Below are 23435 nucleotides of genomic sequence, written 5' to 3' on the forward strand. Positions count from 1 at the left end.
GCAACCAATGACTGGAGGTTTAGTGAATACTGCCAGATTAAAATTTTAAACTTCTCAGACAGAGTAATTTCTAAATTATCAGTGTAACATTTTGATAAGTAGATTGTCATGTAATGTTATTTGCAATTTGCATTGTCTTTTTTAAGCACATTAAAAAAAAAAAAAGACTTCAAGTCACATGATCAAATGAATTCTAAATGATTATGAGGATTTAGTTAAAAATGCTACTGTAAATTAGTTTTTATTATATAAATATTAGTTTAAAACATCTCATACTTCAGCTCTTTCTGGCCATAGCCTTTGTTCTTGGCTCTTAAATTGATTTCGTTTTTTGTTTCCTCCATCTGCAAATTTCACTAACAGAGGGTCTTTACTACCTGCAAGAAATAAAAGTATGTGAGAAAGCGGAAAATACTCGTTTCTACAAGTTAGAAATGCATTACCTTTATACCTATATGCAATTAGAAAATAATGTAAGTGTAGGTCTTTGTGAAAATCTATGTGTACATTGTTGTTTTTACAATTCTTTGGCGGTATACAAATGCTAAAGAATTTTAATAATTAAATCAATAACTTAACTTTCATAACTTTTGTTATTTTATTATATTTATCATGCAAATAATACACACTAATAACTTGGATATAAAAATATGAAATGCTTAATATAAGTGGGAAACACTACTGATAAACAATTACTGTTTAATATTAGAATGTCCAAAGAGATTAAACAAATTCATAATTTTTATAATTACTTCTTTGTTCCTATTTCTATTAGACATTGCCAATTGGCTACTTTTTTCAGATTGCTGATATGTTTGAAAAAAAAAAAAGTTCAAGAGTTGTTGGTGAGTTGAAATAACAATATAAGAATAACTTGTAATAATGAGAAAGTAAATCTTAACTCGACAAGAAAAATGTAGCTATAAATTATATCTGAATTAAAAATAAAAAGGATCAAATTGTTTGTCTGGATTAATGAAACAACGGAAAGTGGATTGGAGAACCATTCTCCAGAAAAAACTTAATTTCCAGTGAATTTCAATGTAAAATTAGAACCAAATATTCTTAGTTCAAATACAAATAACTTTAATTACAATTTAAAAAATTAATATGTATAACATTGATTAAATGTAGAAAAAAGTTACATTAAAATAATTTTTTCAAAAATTTCTAATAAAAAGTTTTCTTATGAATTTTATTAAAGGCTTTAGATAGAAAGTGGTTCACAAAATTTGTATTATTTTGATCTTATTAGATGTTTAGATAAATGAAAATTATTGAATTATTTAAAAGTTTAAATTGAATTAAAGTATCTTAGACGACTAGATAAACAAATAAAAATGCCACCTAAGTTCTAAAATATGATTGATTGAATTATTTGCAAATATGCAGGTATAGGACAAATAGTTTCTAAAAAACTCCAGAGTAAAGGATAAATTTTCCTGCAAATTGCAGGTTTTCCCTGTTTCTAGAGTGAGTAGTCATATTGTGTTATATTGCACTCAACTAAAGATTGCAGTCTGAAACATTTTTTATTCTTCTCTAAGTTGAAAACAAAATTTACAAACCAATGTTAAAAAAAATGTTTAATGTTTCTTATAACAATCTAAAATAATAATAACAACTGAACTTGGCAGTTGGAATTATATTATGTATAGAAAATTCTTCTCTCTTTTAATTTCTATACTGTTTCTGAGAAAAATCCATGTTTTCCCCTTCTCCTTATAGTTAAAAAGCAGTTATTTTATGATTTTAAAAAATAGTGAAACGTTTTTTTAATAATACAAAAATTTTAAAACTGTTAATCATAACAATGATTTAAATTCTTAAAATATTCTTTTTATCAGTTTTTAAAATTTTTCAGTATATTGAAGAAAACAGTTATGAAGAAGAAGTAACATAAAAACATGTTTTAAATTTTGAAAATAAACTTCACTCAGAACTATGTTTGATAAGCTAAATATAAATAATAAAAATAATAAACTAAATTGCTTTTAAAAATGTAAACTAAAATTATGACTTAACACTCTTCTCATTCAAAAGCTATATTTAATTTAAAAGCTAATATTTAATTTTTCTTCTTAACTTAAAAAAAGCAAATAATCTAGAATTCACGTAATTTATAATTCAAAGCTGCAAATATCAGACAACCATACAAATTCTAATTCACTTTCAGTATTATTTTATTTTAACTCAGAAAAAAATTACAAATGAAATTGAATATTTCATAAGCTAATAATCAGTATATCTAATGAAAATTTCAGTTACATTAATACATTTTTCGTTGATTAAAAATTGATAAAATGAATTTAAATAATTGATTAAACTTCTTTGAAATAAAGAAAAATTTATACCTGCAAGAAGTTTTCCATTAAATCTGGAAATGATGACTTCACACATTTCACGAGTATCCATCCTAGGGAAAAAGAGGATAACATTTTACAAATAAATAAATAGAATAAAATAAAAATAAACTATAACATACATACGAATTGAAAAACTCACCTGGCAAATCCAACTCCCCTTGAATTCATTCCAGAATCACGCAAAATACGTGTAGATATAACTGTACCATATGGAGACAATATTTCTTCTAGCTCTGTTTCAGCCATAAATGGAGGTAAATTGGCAATGTACAGATTGGTGGGATCTTGTTCTTGTTGCTTTGATAAAAGAGAGGCAAAATAAAAAAATAATTAGCAAAAGCAATTAACAAAATACACTTACTTTTTACAGTATAAGGCAAAGTAAGGTGAACATCTTTATGTATATTTTAAAATTTATATTATGCTTTAAAAGTAAATTGCTCACACAAAGTTACAGTAGTATTTACAATATATTTAGCTGTTTAATACTTTCAAACACTGAGTCCTGGAAAAATTGTGCAGAAATTCTCTTGCTACACACTATTTTCTTATCAAAAGCAAGGGAAAATAAATATATATATGTATATTTATTTAATAAAAAATGTAGGGAAATACCCAGATAACTGTAGGGAAGCCACAAGATAACATAACTAAACTTAAATCAGTGTTTATTCTGTAATTAATCATTCAATTCACAGAATACAATGAACAACATATCTTTGTATATTTCTTTCACCTGTGTCAAACAAATTTTTGGGAAATATTCTTATATTTTTATTAAGATAGGGTTATTTATAGCCATGTACACATACAAGTAAATAATTCTACTGATAAGAAATTTTTTAACAAAATCTTTTAACAGCGTTAGAAATTATTAAAAAAAAAAAGTTACCGATTCTTCAGATCAATAAATAACATACTGGTAAACTCAAAATTTAACATTTTATGTACTTGTACAATTTATAATCATTTTCCTAATAACAGCACATTTATTAGTTTATTTTGAATAAAACTTGATTAATCATAACAAATTGATTTAAAAATAGAATAAAACACTAAATTGGTCCTCAATTAAAAAAAATAAAGTGCTTAAAATTGCTGCTTTATTTAAATAAAACTCAAAAGAATAAACATCAACATTAAATAATAATACATATTGAGCAATATATTTTGTAATTTTGTGTGTCATATTTTAGTCATTCGTAATTTGTCAGTCACTGGTTCCGCAATATACTAGTTCACTTATTTTTCTCGCATGGGATATCATTTTCTTTATTCTATGTATCGTCCATTTTTTTAAGGCGTTCCCCTTTCTTAAAACGACGATTTGTATCTAAAAATTAAATAGATAATTCTATGGTAAACATAAAACTTAACTAAGGTTTGGCAAAGAAGAGCCACGCCGAATATTTCATTATAATATTTACAATAAAAAGGAGTCGTCATTATTCTAGGAACTATTAATGGCAGACACCCTGGTGACCCCACAGACCAGTGATAACTATTTCATAGTGGTCCTAGGAGAAATTCAGTGGTCCTGCATCAGCGGAAAATCAATGATTTCTAGTGCTGTTAACTAATAAAACATTCTTCACCTCTGCCCAGTTAACTTTTCTACATGGACTTAACATAAAACAAACAACTGTTAACTAATTAAAAGTCACATTTAATTCAGGCCTTTATTTAAATAAAAATTTTATAGTAATTTTATAGCAAATAATTTGTTACAATAATTTTAGATTTACTTACATGATCAAACTAAGATATTTAATTTAATTTGATTCTTACAGTATTAAAAATAAATAAGCTTTGTAGCTACACTTTAACTCAACCAATCAAACAGTTAATAAAATTATTTTTAATTTTATATTAAATTATGCCATACTTTAATTACCAGTCAATTCAAAAATGAAGTTTCACTCTAAATCTAACACACAGTTATCACTCAAATTTTAAGTAATAATATTTAAGAAAAAATTATTGAAAACAACTTAGAGCAAAGTTTCTATGAAAGAAAAAAAGATATAAAACCTTGAAGAGTAAAGAAAGAGAAGACAGAAAGAAGAGGAAAGAGCTCTCGCATAAAATTATTACCCGTGTGTAACATACTTTAGCCATTTGAGCTTGAACACCTTGATTTGCTAAAGCTTTAACAGCTGCTTCTGCTGCCACAGGAGATTCAAAATCAACAAAACCATAACCTGAAACATATCATTGTTACTTAAATAACTCTTTAGCAAGTTTATTACATAAAAATTTGCAATCAGCCATTAAAACTTTTTTACCAACTTCATAACAAAAAAGGGGTTATCTTAAATCATTTACCAGCAAACATTATTTATTATTAACCAGCAAACATTATTTATTATTAACCAGCAAACTCTAAAATTTATGTAAATAAGAGAAATTTTAATAAATTTATTTCATTATTCTTTTAAATTTATCAAACTTAGACCTAACACCATTTTACCCTTTGACACCGGTGTCTCTCATATATATAAATTTTTCTGACGCTTTAATTTCAAGCGAAGATATATTTTGGTATGTTATGATTATAAGAAACAGTCAAATTGTTATTAAAAAAATCTGTTGAATTATCAGAATTAAACTTGTACTAAAATATAAAATCCAAAAAGAGTAGTTTACAATATTTTTTTCATTCATATTCAAAAATTTATCAATAACTGATTTTGTAATTTGAAAAAATTTCCAATGATGAATAACCGATTTTGTAATTCGAAAAAATTTCCAATGATGAATAACTGTTTTTCATAGATTTAAATAACTGCGAATAAGTGCAAATTTGAAATATTATTTGGAAGTGAGCGTGTTTGAAAGATTTTACCTTTATTGCAGAAAAAAACACCACTGCATTTCATTACTATAAATTATTATAATGCTAAATACAGCATTTTTTAAAACTTATTTTGGCCTAAATTAATACAAAATAATGATTCAAGCATGAAAAATATGTTTTAAAAATATTCTGTGTCAAATGGTTAATGGTATTTATTTTTTCTTCTTCTTTAAATTGATATGTACATTCCAGACAACCCAATGAAATTGACTTAGGTGAAAAAGAAATGACAATTTAGCTGGCCTTTAAGGTTACCAGAATTATCTCTTCGACATCATACGGCAGTTCATCAACATAATGATTCCAAACGGTTAACAGACAATATATATATATATATATAATTGTAAATAATTCCAAGAACTAAAAACTGCTTAGGTTTATTTAAAAAAAGGGAGATAATGTTTTACAACAATTTCTTAAAATTTATTTAATTAATGCATTAAAATAGTAAATTTTGAATGTTAAATGTTAATTCAAATATGAATTTTAATTGTGATACAAAAATTTTCTTTCAAAAGAAAAAGTGAAACAATATATAAGATCAACTAAAATAAGAGCATATATTAATACTGAATAAAATCTTTAGCTTTACAAACATTTATTTTACATATACATATTTTTAAGTACACAAATTCCTGCACTCTATTTAACTTCATGTCAATTCTTTTAAATGACAGTTCGCAAGAAAGAAAATTATTCAGGATAATATTTTATTGTTCTTGTTCAAAATATTAAAAGATATCCTCAGTATTTTTAATTCAGCTCAAAACAGTGAAGTTTACATAATAAATAATAGTATTTAAGATAAAAATTATGGCAATATAAGAATACGAAATTGAAAAATTGTTTGACTTCAAAATATTGCACATTTCATGATTAATAACACAACACCTAATAAGAAAAAAATTGATTAATTAATTCAAAATTTGATAAATATAACTGTTTAATAGTTTTATTCATTACGTTCACTTTAAAATGAAAAAGTTGAAAAGCAACAGATAATATAAATTTCATTTTTAACATAGAAATCTATACATAATAACAGAATGACAAATTTAGAAATGTATGCAATAATAATGTGTACGAAATTTCGAATCATAAAACAACATTTTTATAGTTTACTAAACTTACCTTTACATTTATTGGTTTGCTTATCGAGTATTGCTTTAGTAGAAATAATAGGGCCATAGCTAAAAAATACAGAAAAAGTTAATTTTAAGTAAAATATTCCTGTTCTTGAAAGAAAAAGTAAAAGTTAATTACAGAAGTAAATAATCTTACAATATTTCAAGTAAATGAGTATTGCAAAACCAAATTTTTTAATTACAAACGCTTGTTAACATAATCAATACTATGAGTTTAATTAATACCATAAAATAAAATTGCATACTAATTTTTTAATCAAATACTGTAAAGTAGGAATACTCAAATAATATGATAACATTTTTTAACATGGATGAGAAAAACTTTTAACTTTATTAAATTTAATTTGTTTCAATTTATACTATTCTTATTTTAATTCTTATAATTTTCTTTCTTTAAGTTTCTCACGTTTTGTCCAATCCTTTTTCCCCCCCTCCAGTTTCTTCCCAAATTTTGGATTGAATAGGCTGGACAAAATACCAAATCTGGTTTAGATTTAATTACAAAATAAATATTTTTTTCTTATTTTAATTTTTAACATCTGCACCCAAGTGAAAAATTTAGATTGGTCACATGTTGGTCATTTTTACTACATTTTTAACCGAATCTGAATACACCTAGTCTGTGCATCTTTGTTCCTGTATATTGAGAAGTTTGTTGCAAGAGGGAAGATGCATTGATAAACTGGCGGCAGTAATTATTGTAAATTAAAGAGCTGAAGTTTTAAAACTGGAATTGGGTAAATGAATCATAACCCAGCCTCACAAGTGAGAAAATGGCCAATTGAAATTAATTTATAATTTTGTTCACTAGTGAAAAAAATTTAATCGCTTTGAAAATTAAAATACAAATTTGTTTTAAAGCAAACATTGATGGCTGGTGAGCAATTTCAGTTTGTAACAAAGTACTACTGATAAAGAAATTATTTTTCAAGAAGCAGCTTTACTTAGTTCACAAGTTGTAAGCAAACAAGGAAATGTGCACCAAGTGTAACAAAAAAAAATCTTGATATCAAACAAAACTGATTGGAAGAACTATGCAGTGCAATGCATTATCAATGCAATGGAAAATTTAATAGAATGATAAAATTACTTGCAAATTTAAATACTATCTCAACAATGAAATTTCATAGAACCTGAAGCCTCTGCCCACTTCATTTTGTAAACCAGGCAAGTGGAGAGATACCCCAGAAGTACTGGACCAGTTAATTTTTCTGTATGATTACATAAGTTAAATTTCAAGAACTATAAATAGTTTAATAGCAAGCAGTCAGGGTGTGTAGCCAAATTATTCAACAAAAATAAGCACCTTTTAAGCACTTTTCAATAACTCAAAAAATATTTTTAAGCATTTTTTTGACAATTGTTAAAAATCATGAAATTTGGAATCATGTCATATGCTTTGGACTGACAATACGACGATTGGGGTTGAATTAATTATGAAAACGCTGAATAGAAACAATCTGAACTGTATCTTTTTGCATAATTTGAAGCGAAAATCAACACAGTAAAGGAAAAATCTCATTTTGAAAAAGGGAAAAGTAAGTACTTTTTAAAAACAGCCAATAAAAAAAGCACCTGGGCTTTCAAAAAGAAAAATAAAAAAAATAAAAAAAAGTAAAAAATAAGCAGATTTAAGCATTTTTTAAAAACGCTACGCACCCTGGCAGTACTTAAGCATATAACAAAAAGAAAAGTAAAGTAACTTTCAATAATTGGAAAAATTTTATGGGAAGTAATATAAAAAAGACTTATTATTACATTATAATTTTCAACACATACAAAACTGCACTATTAAACTTGAATGATCTTATTGACAACAAAACTAAAATTAGAATCTTTTTTTTTTTTTTTAATGCTTTTGAAAAAAAAAAACCTACATAGCATTACAAAATAATTCATAAATGTAATAAAAATGTGTTAATTAAAATATACAGTTTACTGTAGACTCAAAAAAATATAAAAAAACATCTTCAGAAATATGCAAAATAGTAGCATTATTCTTATAATTATTTGATACACTAAATATTAATTTTTTTATCTGTGTCAAATAATTAAAGCAAAAATATTAATATGTACAGTGCTTAAAATAAAAAAGTGAAAAACCATGAATAACTTTGGATCTAACTATCAGATTTTCCAGTACTAGAACTCAATCTTATGGTTTGAGTATTTTAACTTTATTATGCTAATTATATAAGTACAGACAATATTTTGAGTACAGACAATATATTTATATATAACGCCACTAAGCTATTTTAATCTGCTTGCCTTGTTACTATAACTAGTCGAGAAGATCCTTTCTTCCCTAAAGAATGCCTTCGCTAGCCAAGTCTTGGTCCGAGAAATTTAGTGTATAATTTAATGTAGTTCCCTAACTAAAAAGTCAGAAACTGCGGGTTAAAAGAATAAAAATGAAAAAGTCGCTTCTTTTAGTCTTTCAAGGATTAGTAAGGAAAAAAAAAGGACTGTTTTTATTTTTACAGAGGTGTTTTCATACAAATATGGAAAAATATTTGTCTTTTCAAGTTTTTCTTCTTCTTTTTTTGGAAGAAATTTAATCAGAAAAAGTGAAGATCATCAATACATTGCCACCTAATTCTGTGGGCAATCAAAATTTTTGTGTAAAAAGATTCAGTCAAGTAAAATTTATCGATAGAGCAAAGAAAGCTAACTTTAAATTATGAACAAACAGGTCTTACTTACTTCATACACAAATTAAAAAGATCCTTATCAGTGGTGTTCTGAGTTAGTCCACGAATATAAAGGTTAGTTTTGCTAAGCTGTTCAGACTGGGAAGAAGAGTTGAGCCCAGAGCCTGCTGAGCCCATGCTTTGAGTACTAGTGGGTGTACTGGTATTGAGGACGGGAGGAGAAGCAGTGGGACCACGAGGCATATTCTAGTAAATAATAAAAACAAATATTAAGTCACACACAGATATTTTTCTGAAATCAACAGTTACAATTAAATAGTTCATAATTACGTGAATATTAAGAAAGAAATTATTTAGTTGGTTGAGTGCGCAGTTTAATTGCAAAAGAGTTAGAAGTGGCTAAACAAGGCAAAACACTGGCATTATTACATAAATTAATAAAAAAAATCGTCAGTTACACCAAGTCAGAGGTTAAAATAGGAAGGAAATTGAATAATATAAAACATCTAGGAAGTCCAACATAATAACACTTTTTTATCATAAGATTGCAAATTTTTAATTATTACCTACTGAAATTTGTATTGTAAGAATTAAAGAATTCATAAAAGGTACAGATTAGCATTTTTTTAAAAAAATCTTAGAATGCTATTTTATTTAATTGGTCATATTTTGGCAAAGCAGAAGTTTGGACAATCAAGCAATGGGAGTTCATGATATGCACTTAATTCTTTAAATACTTCTTTGCTATTATTTGAATAACAAGTATATAAGTGATTTAACGTTTTTTTCATTCAAGCATAAAAGATACCATTTCATAAATAGAAATGAATTAAGGTGTCACAGTACCCAAAAAATGACCAAAATATCGATATTTTTTTATTGCTTATAACAAAACTTCACACTGTTTCAAATGCAATGAAAAAAAAATTATCTCTCTATCTACATTTTTAAAAAAGTTATGAAAGATTTTAGATTATTCTAAAACAGCAGACCAACTTGATCAGCAGACCGACTTTAAAGTGCTTTTACTCATAGATGATAATTTGTGTTTTAATCTTAATTAAATCCCTAAGAAATTTTTTCTATTTAAGATAAAGCTTTAAAGTAAACTTTTATATCTTAAGTATAATACACTTACTATTTAAACTGTACATGGAATAAGCATTTTATGAGGTATTAAAATTTTTACAGCATGTTTATAAACCTAAGAGGAATTTTTAACCTTTTTTTTTATTTTTTTACAAAATAATCAATAAAAAATTTTTCTAATTGATATATCAACAAATGAATGCACAAAATTGTTAAAATGAATATTGCAAGCACTAAGGGAAAAAAAAATTTTTTTTTTGAAAATATGCAAAAATAAAAAAAGCCTAAGGAACTTAAAAAATTTGAAATTTTTCACTTTTTTTTAAATTGAAAAAAAATTAATCAGTTTAATTATTTTTTGAAGATAAATTATTGATTATAAGTTAAATGAGCATGTAAAACATTCACAAAAGGAAACATTCATTTTATTTTAAAAAAATGCTGCAAGGGTTAAGCTGCATTTATATTTTTATCAAATATTGGTTCAATATTTAAAAATTTTATTTTTTACAATTAAACATAATTTTAATTAATAGATATTTTTTAAAAATTACGAATAAAAAATCGATATGTCATTTTTGTTCAAAGAAAATTAAAGATTGTTAATGGGTTAAGATAGTACTATATAAGTTAATATTAATCATATGAGGTAGAAGGGTGTAGGGAGGGAGAAGGTCCAATGAACCACGCAGTCTCGCAGAGGCTTCCGAGGAATGCAGCGGCGCCCGAGGCCACAAACAAGGACCCATTCATGCCACTAGCAGCCATTCACTCGGAACATCTCCTCCAGGTGAGCTACGGAGTCAGGAGGCCACGCCATTCACAGCACATCTACATTCTCACCAAAAGGGTTTTTATAGCAATATATTACTACATTAAAATGATGGCAACATAGAACTTTGAGTTCGTTATATGCTATAACTTTCAAACCCAGTGGCTTCTAACTTCTAATAAGTAACTTGCAATTTGAAACTAATTCAAAACTAACTGATCCAAATAAAAAATAAATAGTGCAAAATTAAGAGCGAAAACAATTTTATAAATTTCATTTAAAAAAAAAAAAAAAAAAAAGCAAGAAAACGATAATTTAAATTTTGAAATAGTTTTCTATTTTTTTTTTTCAATTTGATAAATTACAAGCTGTATGAGTAAGCATTTCAAGAGAATAAAAATACACGTCAAGATTAAAAAATTAAAATAGAAATTTATTAGAAATTATTTTAATCGAAACATTTGTAATACGGGTTATCCAATAACATTGCATCAAATTTGCCGAGAAAAAAGATAACTTTGTAAACATCCCAGGTTTATTAAATTTTTCAGCTATTATATATTAATGCCATAATAAATAATGTTTTTAAACAACCCTCATGGTTACAAAAAACGATAACTAAAAAGATTCAGATAATATTAGGCTATTTAACTTTGAAAATCCTGTACAAAATTTTAAAATATACATATTTTGCTTTTGAAATTAATGTATTTTTATTTATTAAAATTTTTTTTTTTTTGAAAATTTTTCGGTAAAAATTGGTAATAGGTACATTTATTGGCGTTCTATTTCTGGAAAACCTAAACATCAAATACTAAAATAATCCATTTGATACAAAAGCACTGCTGACTTTTTTTGTTGTTGTAAAAATTACCAAATTTTATTGACGATTGGGTTTGTTTACATGGAGCAGGCGCATTAAAGATAAGTATCATTTTGCCTTGAGGATTCACTAAAAAAATTGAAGATACGAAAACGTTAAACAAATTACAACTTTATAGTATTCCTTATAATTTTAAGACGATATCTGGGCGGTTACGACTCTTAACTGCGTCTTGTTTGTGATAAAAGCGAGACAGTCACCGTCTAGCATGAGTAAACTTTCAAAATCAACAACTTCGCATTACAAAGATGTCTGCGAGAAGTCTATTAGTATTAACAATGTTTTAAGAAACAATCTCTCTTCTTTTCTTCGCTTAAATTCAACACTGAGCTCATTTTAAGTAAAATAGGGAAAATATTTAAAAATCCTATTTTAGTACACTCGCGTTTAGTGCATAGAAAATGCAAAGCACATTTAAAACATTATACACCGAAATGAAATATGAAGGGCCACTTTTTAAACCTTATTCGTGAAATCATCATTTATTCAACAAGAGGTTTCCGTGTAATATGGCTGTTACAAAGTTAGAATTCCAGAAACTTATGAAGTGCTCGGAAACAGTACTAAGGATAAATTTGTTACATAAACATCACAATTGGAAAAAGAGTGGTTTATTACTGCCACAAGCTATTCATAAAAAGAACAAGAAAGAAAAAAATTAAAATTCACGCCACGTAAATTAAAATTCGATTGATGTTCAATTAAATCAAATTCAAACCATCTGATTTAATTTCTTACATTTAATCACTCGGAAGATTTCCTTATTTGAAAGATATTTTCTTTTCTACTCAATTGAAATCACAAAATTAAAATATTACCTACACATTTAAATTTGTTAATTTTCCTTCGCGTACATTTGCAAATCTTAACACTGATTTTGTGGATCAATTTAAAACGCTTCTACGAACCGTTTCAATTAAAGGTTAAAATAAAAATTGTTAACTGACATAAAATTTTTTGCCCAACTCACTTTAAAAGTGAATAAACCCGTACTTTGTTAGGTGTTCAACTAAATTAAAAACTCCGACATAGGAAATATACAGGCAAGGTAAATTACATCATTAATATACACGTTGTTAATTTTATTTTTAACATGTCTGATGAAAATTGTATATTTCTCCGCTACTTTCTTGTGTCCAGTGTTTAATTACATTTATTTTCATCAATTAACCGCGCTTTAGAACCAGAAACGCGCATAAACAGAACATTTATTTATTATTAATGAAAATCATTGTAGTATTTACACTATTCAAATATGAAACTTATTAAGCAAGCCCGAAGAGGAAAAAAAAAAAACAATATTTCCAAAAGCAAACATTAATAAAGCGACTGTGCAAACACATGCAGTACATGACAAGGTGTGATAAAAAACAAAATCCATAAATATAGTTTTCTCCACGCGTTTTCTATCGACTGTTAAACGATAGTACGAAGTCCAATTTGAATTCTGAAGTGTCAGCCTCACCATGGCACACGATAACGATTCAGTTTCGTCATGTTCTCGCTCTAAGTTAATCGAATAATGTAAATATCTAACTTTAGAACGGGATATCACATCATTTTTTATAGATTATAAATATGCAATAAAAATAAGTATTTCAAAATATGCTGCAATAAATAATGGAGAAAAGGAGGATTTTTACACAAGTAATCTTATACATTAACACACAAAGAGATTGAAAGTTAATTATTTTTTAAATTGAAATTACATACTAAGCAGTGTGCATAACCTGCTTTAAACAAGATACTTTTCTCTTTTGTTCGAAAAAAGAAGGAAAAAAAAGCAGTAACACAAGTGTTCCTTCATTAGGATTTTGATTGTTGAAACATGATAGCTTTGTCTACCATAATATAAAAATAACTTTTTTATATTAGAAGTTACCGGACTGTGGTTTTCGAAAGGCTAAGCGATAAATAGCAGAAAGAATGTTCTAATTTGTGTAGAATAAGTACTATCACTTTTTTTTTCTTCATTTAAGTGTTATTTATACATTGTATTTTATAACCAGCGTTTGAACAACTGATCTAATTCCGAGTTAACAACTGTCAGCGTTCAACTCCCTAGAATTGTAATTTTGAACCCAACCCAGAAGACAAGGAACTTCTGGATCAAGCATTAGGTCAAACTAGCCTTTATGGAGAACTTATTGATGGAACTAACCCGCAACTGCATTACATAGAGGGAAAAACCACAAAAACCTTCCACGGGACATCAATGAGCTGTTAAGAACCCTTTAAATATTACGTACATCAAAAAATATGCAAAACGCTATTTATAGGGTGCTGACGAATATTTGAAACGACCCCTAAAGGTAAAAACTAAGTGTCTAGCTAAGAGCAAAATTAAACGACACGTGACTTAAATCGATTTTTATGCACTATTACAGGAATGTTTGTATCCCGGAAAAAAAAGAAGAACTGGTACTAAAAGCATCACACTTAAATTTATGAAAGAGCTTATACAACTTTTAATGATGAACTACAAACAACTATTTTTTCGCAGATAAGTTACAGTTCTGCAAGTACGTTATAGCTGTTAAGGTTTGGTGGTCAGAAACATTTTTCAACATCCGAAAACAAAACAGATAGAAACTGGTGTTTCTGAAGTACAAACAGCCTTGACCACGATAAGCCAAAACTAAATTTACTACACAAAGTATTCTAAACACACACAAGGAGAGGAATTTAACGATTACGTAAAACTAATTAGTAACCTCATTTTTATCGCTCTATTTATTAATAAAAGTTAAAATAAACAATTGCGAACAATAGAAAATTTCAAAACAGTTCGATAACTCACTAATAAACATTCGTATTACTTTTGCGAATATTTTTGTTGTTGTTAATAAATATCATGTGGCAGACAATAAATAAAACATGATATTTAATATTACTATTTCATGCGCAATACATATTGGAGCGATATTTGAGCATTGAACATAGTACGTTCTTGAGACAAAATTCTTTCATGCGGTTGTAAGTTATTTTTTGCCCAATTTTAGAGCTAAAAACAACTGAAACATATTGTTACATTTTTTAAAATAAATGGTAATTCATAGAAATAATAAATAAATGGTAAATAATGGTAAGATAAAATAAATGGTAATTCTAATGCAATTCATAGAAAAACAAAAGTTTTATTATATAAATCTCTCATAAGATCAATTTTAACATATGCTTGTGAAACCTGGACCATATCTTGTACGGATGAGGCTATGTTGGGCTCTTTTGAGAGAAAGGTCTTGAGAAGTATTTTTGGAGGAATTAAAAAAAAAAAAAATGTTGTGTGACTTAGAAGATAGAATCTAGTTTTATTACTCATATAATGAACCTGACATTATTAACTTCATTAAACGACAAAGAATAAAATGGGCAGGCGAGGCGGGCCGAATTTGAGATGGATTGATGGCCTAGAGAAGGACCGTTTGGTCTTAAAAACGAAAAAGTGGAAAACACTAGCAAATAAAGGGTTAGCCTGGAAAAAAACAACTTGAGAAGACCAAGACCCACCCTGGGCTGAGTCATTGACGATGATGATAACAGGGGTCTGTCTAGACATTTTGTGAAAGGTCCGTTTTCGTGAAATTGTGCAAATAGGGTCCGTTATTGCAAAAAAACTTTTTCAAGGAGTTTTTAAATTGTAAAGACATACAAGATTATGCTTAACACTGTAAAATTATAATTAAAAAAATTAAATTTTAAAAAATAAACAACAATTTCTGTTTCTAAATTAGAGATGCAACATACAAATATTTGGTATTTAGCCTATACTGCTGAACGCAGAATATTCATTTCGGAGGAATAATGGAAGAATCGTCTGCCGAAGACAAAACTTAATTCGTTTACATCCATCTTTCTTGTTTTCTACCCTGGGAAGGGTTTGTTCAATTAACAAAACAATAATGAAGATAAACAAATTTGTGAAGGGTCCGTTAATGGACCCAAATTTCTTCTAAACAGACCCCTGGATAATGAAAATAAATAGTTATGCAAGGGACAGTAATTGTAGCCTAGATTTTCAAGCTACCAGGCTCAAAATCAGACTTGCGTAATCATGTTGACGTCTGTTTTTTTTACAGAATATAATAAATCGGAATAAATGCAAGAAATAGATATTGATTTACATTTATCATCATAAAAATTTATATTCCAATTAAGTATTCAACGTGAATCGTTCTAAATTTAATAATGCGCCAAGTTGTTAGTAAGCTGTCGCGTAATACTATAAGATTAACTTCGCCATAAATATGGTATGCAACTTATCCCATTACAACCATGGTTTTATTACATGCACGTAAAATGCTCTCAACTTTATCCCTTACTCAAAAAACCAGCAATTCACACCCAATATACTGAAAAATAAGTACCTCAGTAAAACAGTGTTGCCTTTCACGAGAACAAAACACCTACCTTTTTTAGGAATTGGCGGGGATCACATTAGCTCTGGGTTGATCTACGTAAAATTATAGGGATTATACCTTTCACTTCACTCATAAGTACTAGTTCTCATTTCAATATGAATGTCATACATTTAATAAAGAACTGGAATGACGCATCACATTCAAATGCTCGCTCAATGAAATAATTTTGAAATAGGTTATTTAAAACCATAACATTAAAAACTATATTATCCATAAAACAAGACTTTAAATAAATCTTAATGGTTTTTCCTCTGGAATTTACTGCTTAAAAAAAAAAAAAAAAAAAAAAAAAAAAAAAAACGGCGCAACTGTCATAAACTTTGGTGCGAAGCAGAAATCTAAAAGATTAATTTCGATATTATTGCAAAAAGAAAAAAAAATCTTTAAGGCTTATGGTTGATAGAATACGATTAGTTGCGAATACAACCGGGTACTCGAAAAGCAGTAATATGCCCAACCACGTGGTTTAGATCAGACTTAATTGGATACTTGCAAGCAAAATCAAGTGTGTGTGTCGAACCCGATTGGCTTCTGAATCGACAAACACCATGATTTACCTACGATGCACTTGTAGGTATCCAACTGGCGTAGCCTAATTCAATTTAGGAGTGGCAAAAAGCTTCGTCACATTCCATTTTTTAAATAATCTTTAGCATATTAACTCAGACTATACTGCAACAAGAAATATCAATATGATATTGCATCTATATAAGAATTGAATAACAGTGATGGAGCTGGCGATATGTGAGATACAATGTAAAATATCGATATTTTTTAAAAACATCAACAGTTCGTGGTCAATAGTTTATACCATGTCTTACGATAATTACCAAACACGATATTATCGTGACTTAAAAAAATTATTTACCAATGGAAAAAAAGGGAAATATCGTAATATATTAGTATTTCCTGATAATATATCTCGATATTCAAATTTCGTTATCGGCGGACAACACAGTGAATCAATAATATTAAGAATCTAAGTGATATAAGGAAAAGCCGTTTCAAACTCTTATGCGGAAATGACCTCGACACTGACTGCTAAAAAAGAAAAATTACTGTGTTTTAAATTTTAATCGATAAGCTTTTAGACCTTCTTGTTAAGTAAAATTAAAATAATGAGGACACTGGTTGTCCATAATAAGTCACAGTTTTGCAAAATTAGATACCAATTGTTATTAGACCTTCAACGGAATACGTTGAAATCTTAAAGTATTTTTCTTTTTTTTACCTTTTTCGCAATATTAAAAAAAAATTATATTTCCTTCGGTTTACAAAAATGTAATTATTGGTATTTAAAGATGAGCGAAATAAAAAATAATATTCATAAAAATAATCAATAATAAAACTGCTTTTAATTCTTTTTTTCTAGCATAAAATAAGAAAAAATAATAAATGTTGCATTTTATGAACAGCAAACATTCCAAAATGTCATTGATGAAAGCTAACAAAATAAGAAAGTTGGGTAGATTTATTTTTTTAAAAAATGAAGGGTTAACTTTGGGAATTATAATTAAACTTTTAAATGTTATTTTGCCAAATAGAAACATTTTCTTGCTTCGTTTAAAAAGCAAAAAGTAATAATAACAAAATAAATAGTTTGAAGAAAAAGAGTTTCCAATATGAGAGAATGAAAAAAGTTTCTATAATTTTATATAACCACCAAAAAAATTTAAAATCGGGTTACGAAAAGAAAAATAACACGCCATCAATTTCATGTTGAATTTTTTTTAAACAAAAACATGACACAGTCAGTGGCATACGTTTTTATTTTAACAAACCAAATAAATGCTAAGCCTAAGGGTTTATGTAAAAATAATTTAGGTTTGTTTGTAAAATCTAATGTTTGGAGCACTCCCCCCCCCCCAATAAAAAGGCTCATTGCAGATCTAATTAAAAGTCAAGAAAAGCCTAAAGTTATTCTTACAATCACATTTCTTCTAAAAACAATCTATTCTCAAATCAAACAACAATTTTGAAACCAAATTCCTCAATTCGAGAACCTATCACAAAATCTTTAATAATCTCACCAATTTGATACACGGTATTTGGTGTCAGTTCCGTTTAAAAAATTTAACACATTTGGAATATAACAATAGTTAGTTTTGGCAAAATTCTGCAGATTCGGTATGATAGCACAAATATATAGTTTCGGCAGCATAAATTGGCTTTATTCTTAACGATAAAATACAGCCGATTCTTTTGCCAGCGAAAAAATAACACAATCAAAACAAAATTTCTAAACAAGAAATTTAAATCGCCAGCATCACAAGGAAAAGACGTGAAATGGAAGAATTTGTTACACCAAACTGGTTTGATTCTTTAGTTCCATCCGCAAAAATTAAATTCTTCCAAAACCAGCAGCAGAGGAAAACGATGTTGCAATCTTGAGAATTGTTATGAAAGCGCCTCTACCTTTAAATTCGCAATGAACGTTGAAGTCAAAAGAAAAACCTTCAATCACTGAACTAAAGATTACCATTTCCTTATTTGCGACCCTGTAGCCCAGACGCTACGGCTTTCTTTCATAGTCATTAATACTGATGAGAAAATGTCGGATAGATTTATTATAACCTTTTTCACCATAATATATCCGCGTATAACATTTCATATTATAAAAAAGAGCCAACTGCATGTTATGGAAGGTGCATAAAATTATTATCACTAAATCCATGTTTAGTATGATAAAAATAATCAACTAGAGAAACAAAATATTTTGTGCATTTAACAAGAACCACAAGTATTCTTTATAAAAGAAACTGTTTTCAATAAACAAATTTTAGATTTTAGTTAAAGCGATTGAAACTAATTTCACAAGTACTTTTTTGTTTGTTGAGATTATAAAGGAGTTGGAATTTACTCGCAAATTTAAGGCTCCTATTTAGGTGAGATACTTCCTTTTTTCCTTCTTTTTTTTTTTTTTTTTAAATAGGCAAAAATCTTGATATCGTAAAATAGCCATCAACGATTTTTTGCAATCCGATAATATTAAAGTGTGTTTCATTAATATAAATTTTTAAAAAAATGTATAATATAGGTAAAAATGCAGCATTTACTGGTAGGAATACGTAAATTGTGAAAATAAGTACTTTTAGCGAACAAAGCGGTACATATGAAACTTGAGTTGCGTATTGGAACTGCTATAATTTTTTAATGCTGAATTTGGTAATTGCAAATCAAGATGGATAATACCATTGAAATTTCATGGTTATGTCTAATCACGAGGTTGTGCTGGGCGTTTTAGAGTTACTGCTATAGAGGCTTGGTTTACTATCAAGCGGATCAATTTTCGGATCAGAATTCATTGGATACCTGCAAGTGACGTCATGTGTTTGTGACGAATATGATTTATCGCTTAATCGTGGCATAAGCAAATGCCACGATTTATTACCCAGGCGCGACGTCGCTTGAAGGCATCCAATTGGTGCTTGAAACATAATTTAATAAAAACATGTTTTAGAAAGACGATTATTAATTGCGAGATTACATATAGATATTGCGATATTAATTAGTGACAGTCAAGATTTACCACCATCGTAACTAGTTGCTAATGGCACTACAGTTTTTATACATACATCAATCCTCATTTTCTGCTAAATTATAACTTAGCACAGAACTTTTATTTTTTTTTTTGTTATTAGTTGCCATATTTCTTGATTCAATTACAACCATCAAATTATGTTTCAGCAGTTTCCAGACCTTGTATGTGCTAATTTTTTGCGTCAAGTTTATGATTTTCTCGACCTAATTATCGAATATTAATTTTTCTTCCATAATACGCTCTATATATTTTTCAACAATCCGTCACATGTTTCTCATTCTTACAGTTTCTGCACAGCAAAACAAAATGTAATGTTAGGTTGAACACCAGAAATAATGGTGGCACTTACGATAATTAATCAAAATAAAAATACGTTGGGTCGAAAATCCATATATTTCAATCCCTCAAACTGATTGTTTTAGGGCCGTGTCGACTCAGGGGATAGAGCACTCGCCCCGCCCCCACCGGTGACTGAAATTCGAATCCCAGCAACGGCTGGTTGTTACGAATTACGCTAGTAACGACCAGTGCTGACGTAATATATTCTCAGTGGTAGACGGATCATGGGTTAGAGTTCCCTTACCGTCAGAATAATCGTGGGATACTTTTCGTGGTTTCCCTCTCCATGTAACGCAACTGCGAGTTAGTTCTATAAAAAAGTCCTCCCCGAAAGCAAATTTCTCTCAATACTTCATCCAGGAATCCCCTTGTCTTCTGGATAGGGTTCAAAATAACAATTACGGCTTTTCAAACCAGTATGTCTTCGTAGACACGTGGGATGTTCTGAATACATAAAAATCAGGACAAAATATTTTTTCAGCAAGATCAGGATTATCAAGACAACTACGAACCCTGCAGTTTCACTTACAAAACAAAAAAAAAATAAATAAATAAATAAAGGTGAGCTATAAATATTAGACTTAATAGTTTTGTCTCGTACTAGTTATACCTGCAGTTAATTTATCAAAAAAACTTAAATATGTATATGTACCTAAAATATCTTAGTACACAAGTACCAAATATGAATACATAAAAATGTTGTTGTTTCTAATGCCACTTGCCACACGGGCAAGCCTGCTTGGTGAAACCGAGCAAATTTAAGGCAGAGTGTGCGCTTCTTGTTTTTCAGTGGCGCCATCTATGTCCAAGAATTTGACTTCTGTCACATCATACGTCGCACCCGCTTATAGGGCGGACCCATTCATTCATCCACAGATCGTGATTTTGACCTGAATCAGAGAACGATCGATCTCCAAATCTAGTACCCCCCAGAGGTTTTGATTTGTTATGGGAACATGGAGGACTTTAGCGAATCGACAGATTTAACGTGCATCAGTCACTTTATTACACGGGGAGTCTTCGGCGGCTGGGTTCGAACCCACGAACTCTCGGACATGGGCCCAGCGCCCTACCTACCAGGCTATCCCGGCCCATATACATAAAAATTCATTTATAAAAACCAGCATAAACACGGTATAGTTTCAAACTGTATCCCTCGTCGTGAAATTGCCTAAATACACAGCTTTGTAAATATTTCTTGAATTTTATACATTAGTTAGGAACGTTAAAAAAATACAACTAACTATTAAATGACAAAGTAACAATAAATCTCTGCTGTAATTAATAGACTAAAAACGTACAGAGTTATGATAGGAAACATCACAAGGTTGTCGAGATCTCGGAAAAAAAATTCCAAGGCGGACATAGCAAAACCGCAAAGAGAAGAGAGAGAGAGAGAAAATAAAAAATAAAAACAAGAATAATAAAGAATTCATCTGGTGAACGTTTTTGAGATCTTCCACGTTCAGATAAAAAGCAAGATGAAGAAAACGAGGAAGATCTGCATTTTATCTGGTGATTTCAGATCTTGAATAACTTGGGAAACAATGGAAGACGAAAGTCACAAGGTTCTGGTTTCGCAGACGGGCCATACCAATTTCCTCCATTCATATGCGAAAAAAAAATTAATGACGAAAAAAACGATCGATGAGCTAGAAGATGAAGGGGTTTTTATATTTTCACTAAGTTTCCGCAGGAATGGCGTTGAGATATTTATTATTAACAGTAGATTAATTTCTGCGTTACCCTAGTTAATTTGGCAACAAGAAACCAATCGGCAATTTCCGGGTTGAATTGATCAATGTTAGGGTACAATAACGTCAAAAACCGAATAAGAGCTAAATTTTCAAATTATAACTCAGTCACTATGCACTATTTAAGGCAAGTGATGATTTTTTTTATTTATTTTTAATTACACTTTTTCTTTATTCACACCAACACAGCTCAATTTCAAAACATACAGTTTAGATCAAAATAAATTATAAATTGAAATTTTTTTAACAAATTAATTTACGATGGAATATTATAATGAGTTAAATTTAACTGGTACAATAAGAACATCTAGATTTATAGACTAGTAAATTAAAACAATAAAAATATTCTTATAATCTAAAAATAATAATCGACCAAAATTTGATTCTAGTTTATAAAAATTTGGAATATATAAACGTTCCCAATTATTTCAACTATCACTAAAAAACATAACAATTTGACGATGATTATATTTTGCATGTAGCTCAAAGTTGGTTGTTTTTGGAATTAGCATTTTAATAATTTTAACAGTAACAACAGTACTTAATTCGGTGATCGAAGGAAACAGACTTGTCGGATATAATGGCTGAATGAGCAAACATGAAGATTGAAGTAATCCTTCTTACTTGAGTTTAACCCTTTGAAACCGTATTAAACTTATACACGAGTGTCATGCAGGTCGGAATTAGTATTCATTTAACGAAGTCATGATAAGCTAAAAAGACAAACATGCAACTAACAATGCAGCTAGCTTTGTCAGTCGTGGCTCAATAGGGGAATTTTTTTACTATTAAAATGCATCTGGGCTATTCCACGGTAACTTACGTTACATTCACACAAATTTTATTGCACTGAGAACTTAGCAAACAAATAATACTAATACACATATTAAAATAAAGTGATTTCTTAAAATTACAATCAAGACCAAAAGGAATCTAATTAAAATAATTAAAATTTTTCAATTTAAACAGTGTAAAAATCTAAAATTAGTGTGGTAACTTACGTTACCGAAAAAGGAATGGCATAAATTTGCAATATGCTTGAAGGCAAAATTCTGTTCTTATACAAAAGTTTCATGATTAAGATTATATGTATCATTTTTCTGATATGTTTAAATATTTATTATGGCTAGATTTAAGATTTTATTTCAAAAGTTAAATTAAATATAATTTTTTAAGAGGGTAACTTACGTTACGAAATTCCCTTTGTATCAAACTTTTATTCCAATAATGTACAAATGCAAACTAAGTTATTTAAACAGTATAGTGCAAGGAGAAAAAGTGCACATGAAGTAAATTCAGGTACTTTTGATTCACACATAACTGCAAACTTATTAAGTCCTCTGTTATTAACTAGTACAGGGGGCTCAATTCTTTTCACCGTGTTTTCCTTCTGGTAGAATATTTCGTCTCTTTTTTCTGGCCATTTACAATAGATTCCCACAGCAGCCAGTACATTGGCTTTAAATTCTTGCACTTCAACAGACATTACCACACCAGGACATAACATGTCCTCTTATCTAACCATATATCAACCACCAGCTTTTATCTTGGATACATCATTTTCTTTTTCAACATCTTTCACTAAAAAAAACTTTTCTGGTATGCCTTCTTGTACTC

At 28.5% G+C, this 23435-nt stretch overlaps 1 protein-coding gene across 8 annotated transcripts in view; it reads right to left on the reverse strand.

Moving 5' to 3' along the window:
• The window catches only part of shep (RNA binding motif single stranded interacting protein alan shepard), an 84552-nt gene that overhangs the window by 12824 nt on the left and 48293 nt on the right, over positions 1-23435 (reverse strand). For 4 of the 8 annotated variants that reach the window (XM_043041892.3, XM_071177714.1, XM_071177717.1 and 1 more), the window contains 6 exons: positions 9072-9265; positions 6355-6413; positions 4476-4567; positions 2506-2663; positions 2355-2416; positions 277-377 (listed from right to left, as the gene is read on the reverse strand). In XM_043041892.3, the coding sequence (XP_042897826.1) occupies positions 277-377; positions 2355-2416; positions 2506-2663; positions 4476-4567; positions 6355-6413; positions 9072-9265 (666 nt within the window). Of the gene's footprint in view, positions 1-276; positions 378-2354; positions 2417-2505; positions 2664-4460; positions 4568-6354; positions 6414-9071; positions 9266-23435 lie in introns of all 8 variants that reach the window. The other 4 variants (XM_043041890.3, XM_016048133.3, XM_071177716.1 and 1 more) reach the window with 1 other exon arrangement.

This window comes from Parasteatoda tepidariorum, chromosome 2 (genome assembly GCF_982258835.1).
Source record: "Parasteatoda tepidariorum strain Cologne lab strain chromosome 2, Ptep-v5.0, whole genome shotgun sequence".
Lineage (NCBI taxonomy): Eukaryota > Metazoa > Arthropoda > Arachnida > Araneae > Theridiidae > Parasteatoda > Parasteatoda tepidariorum.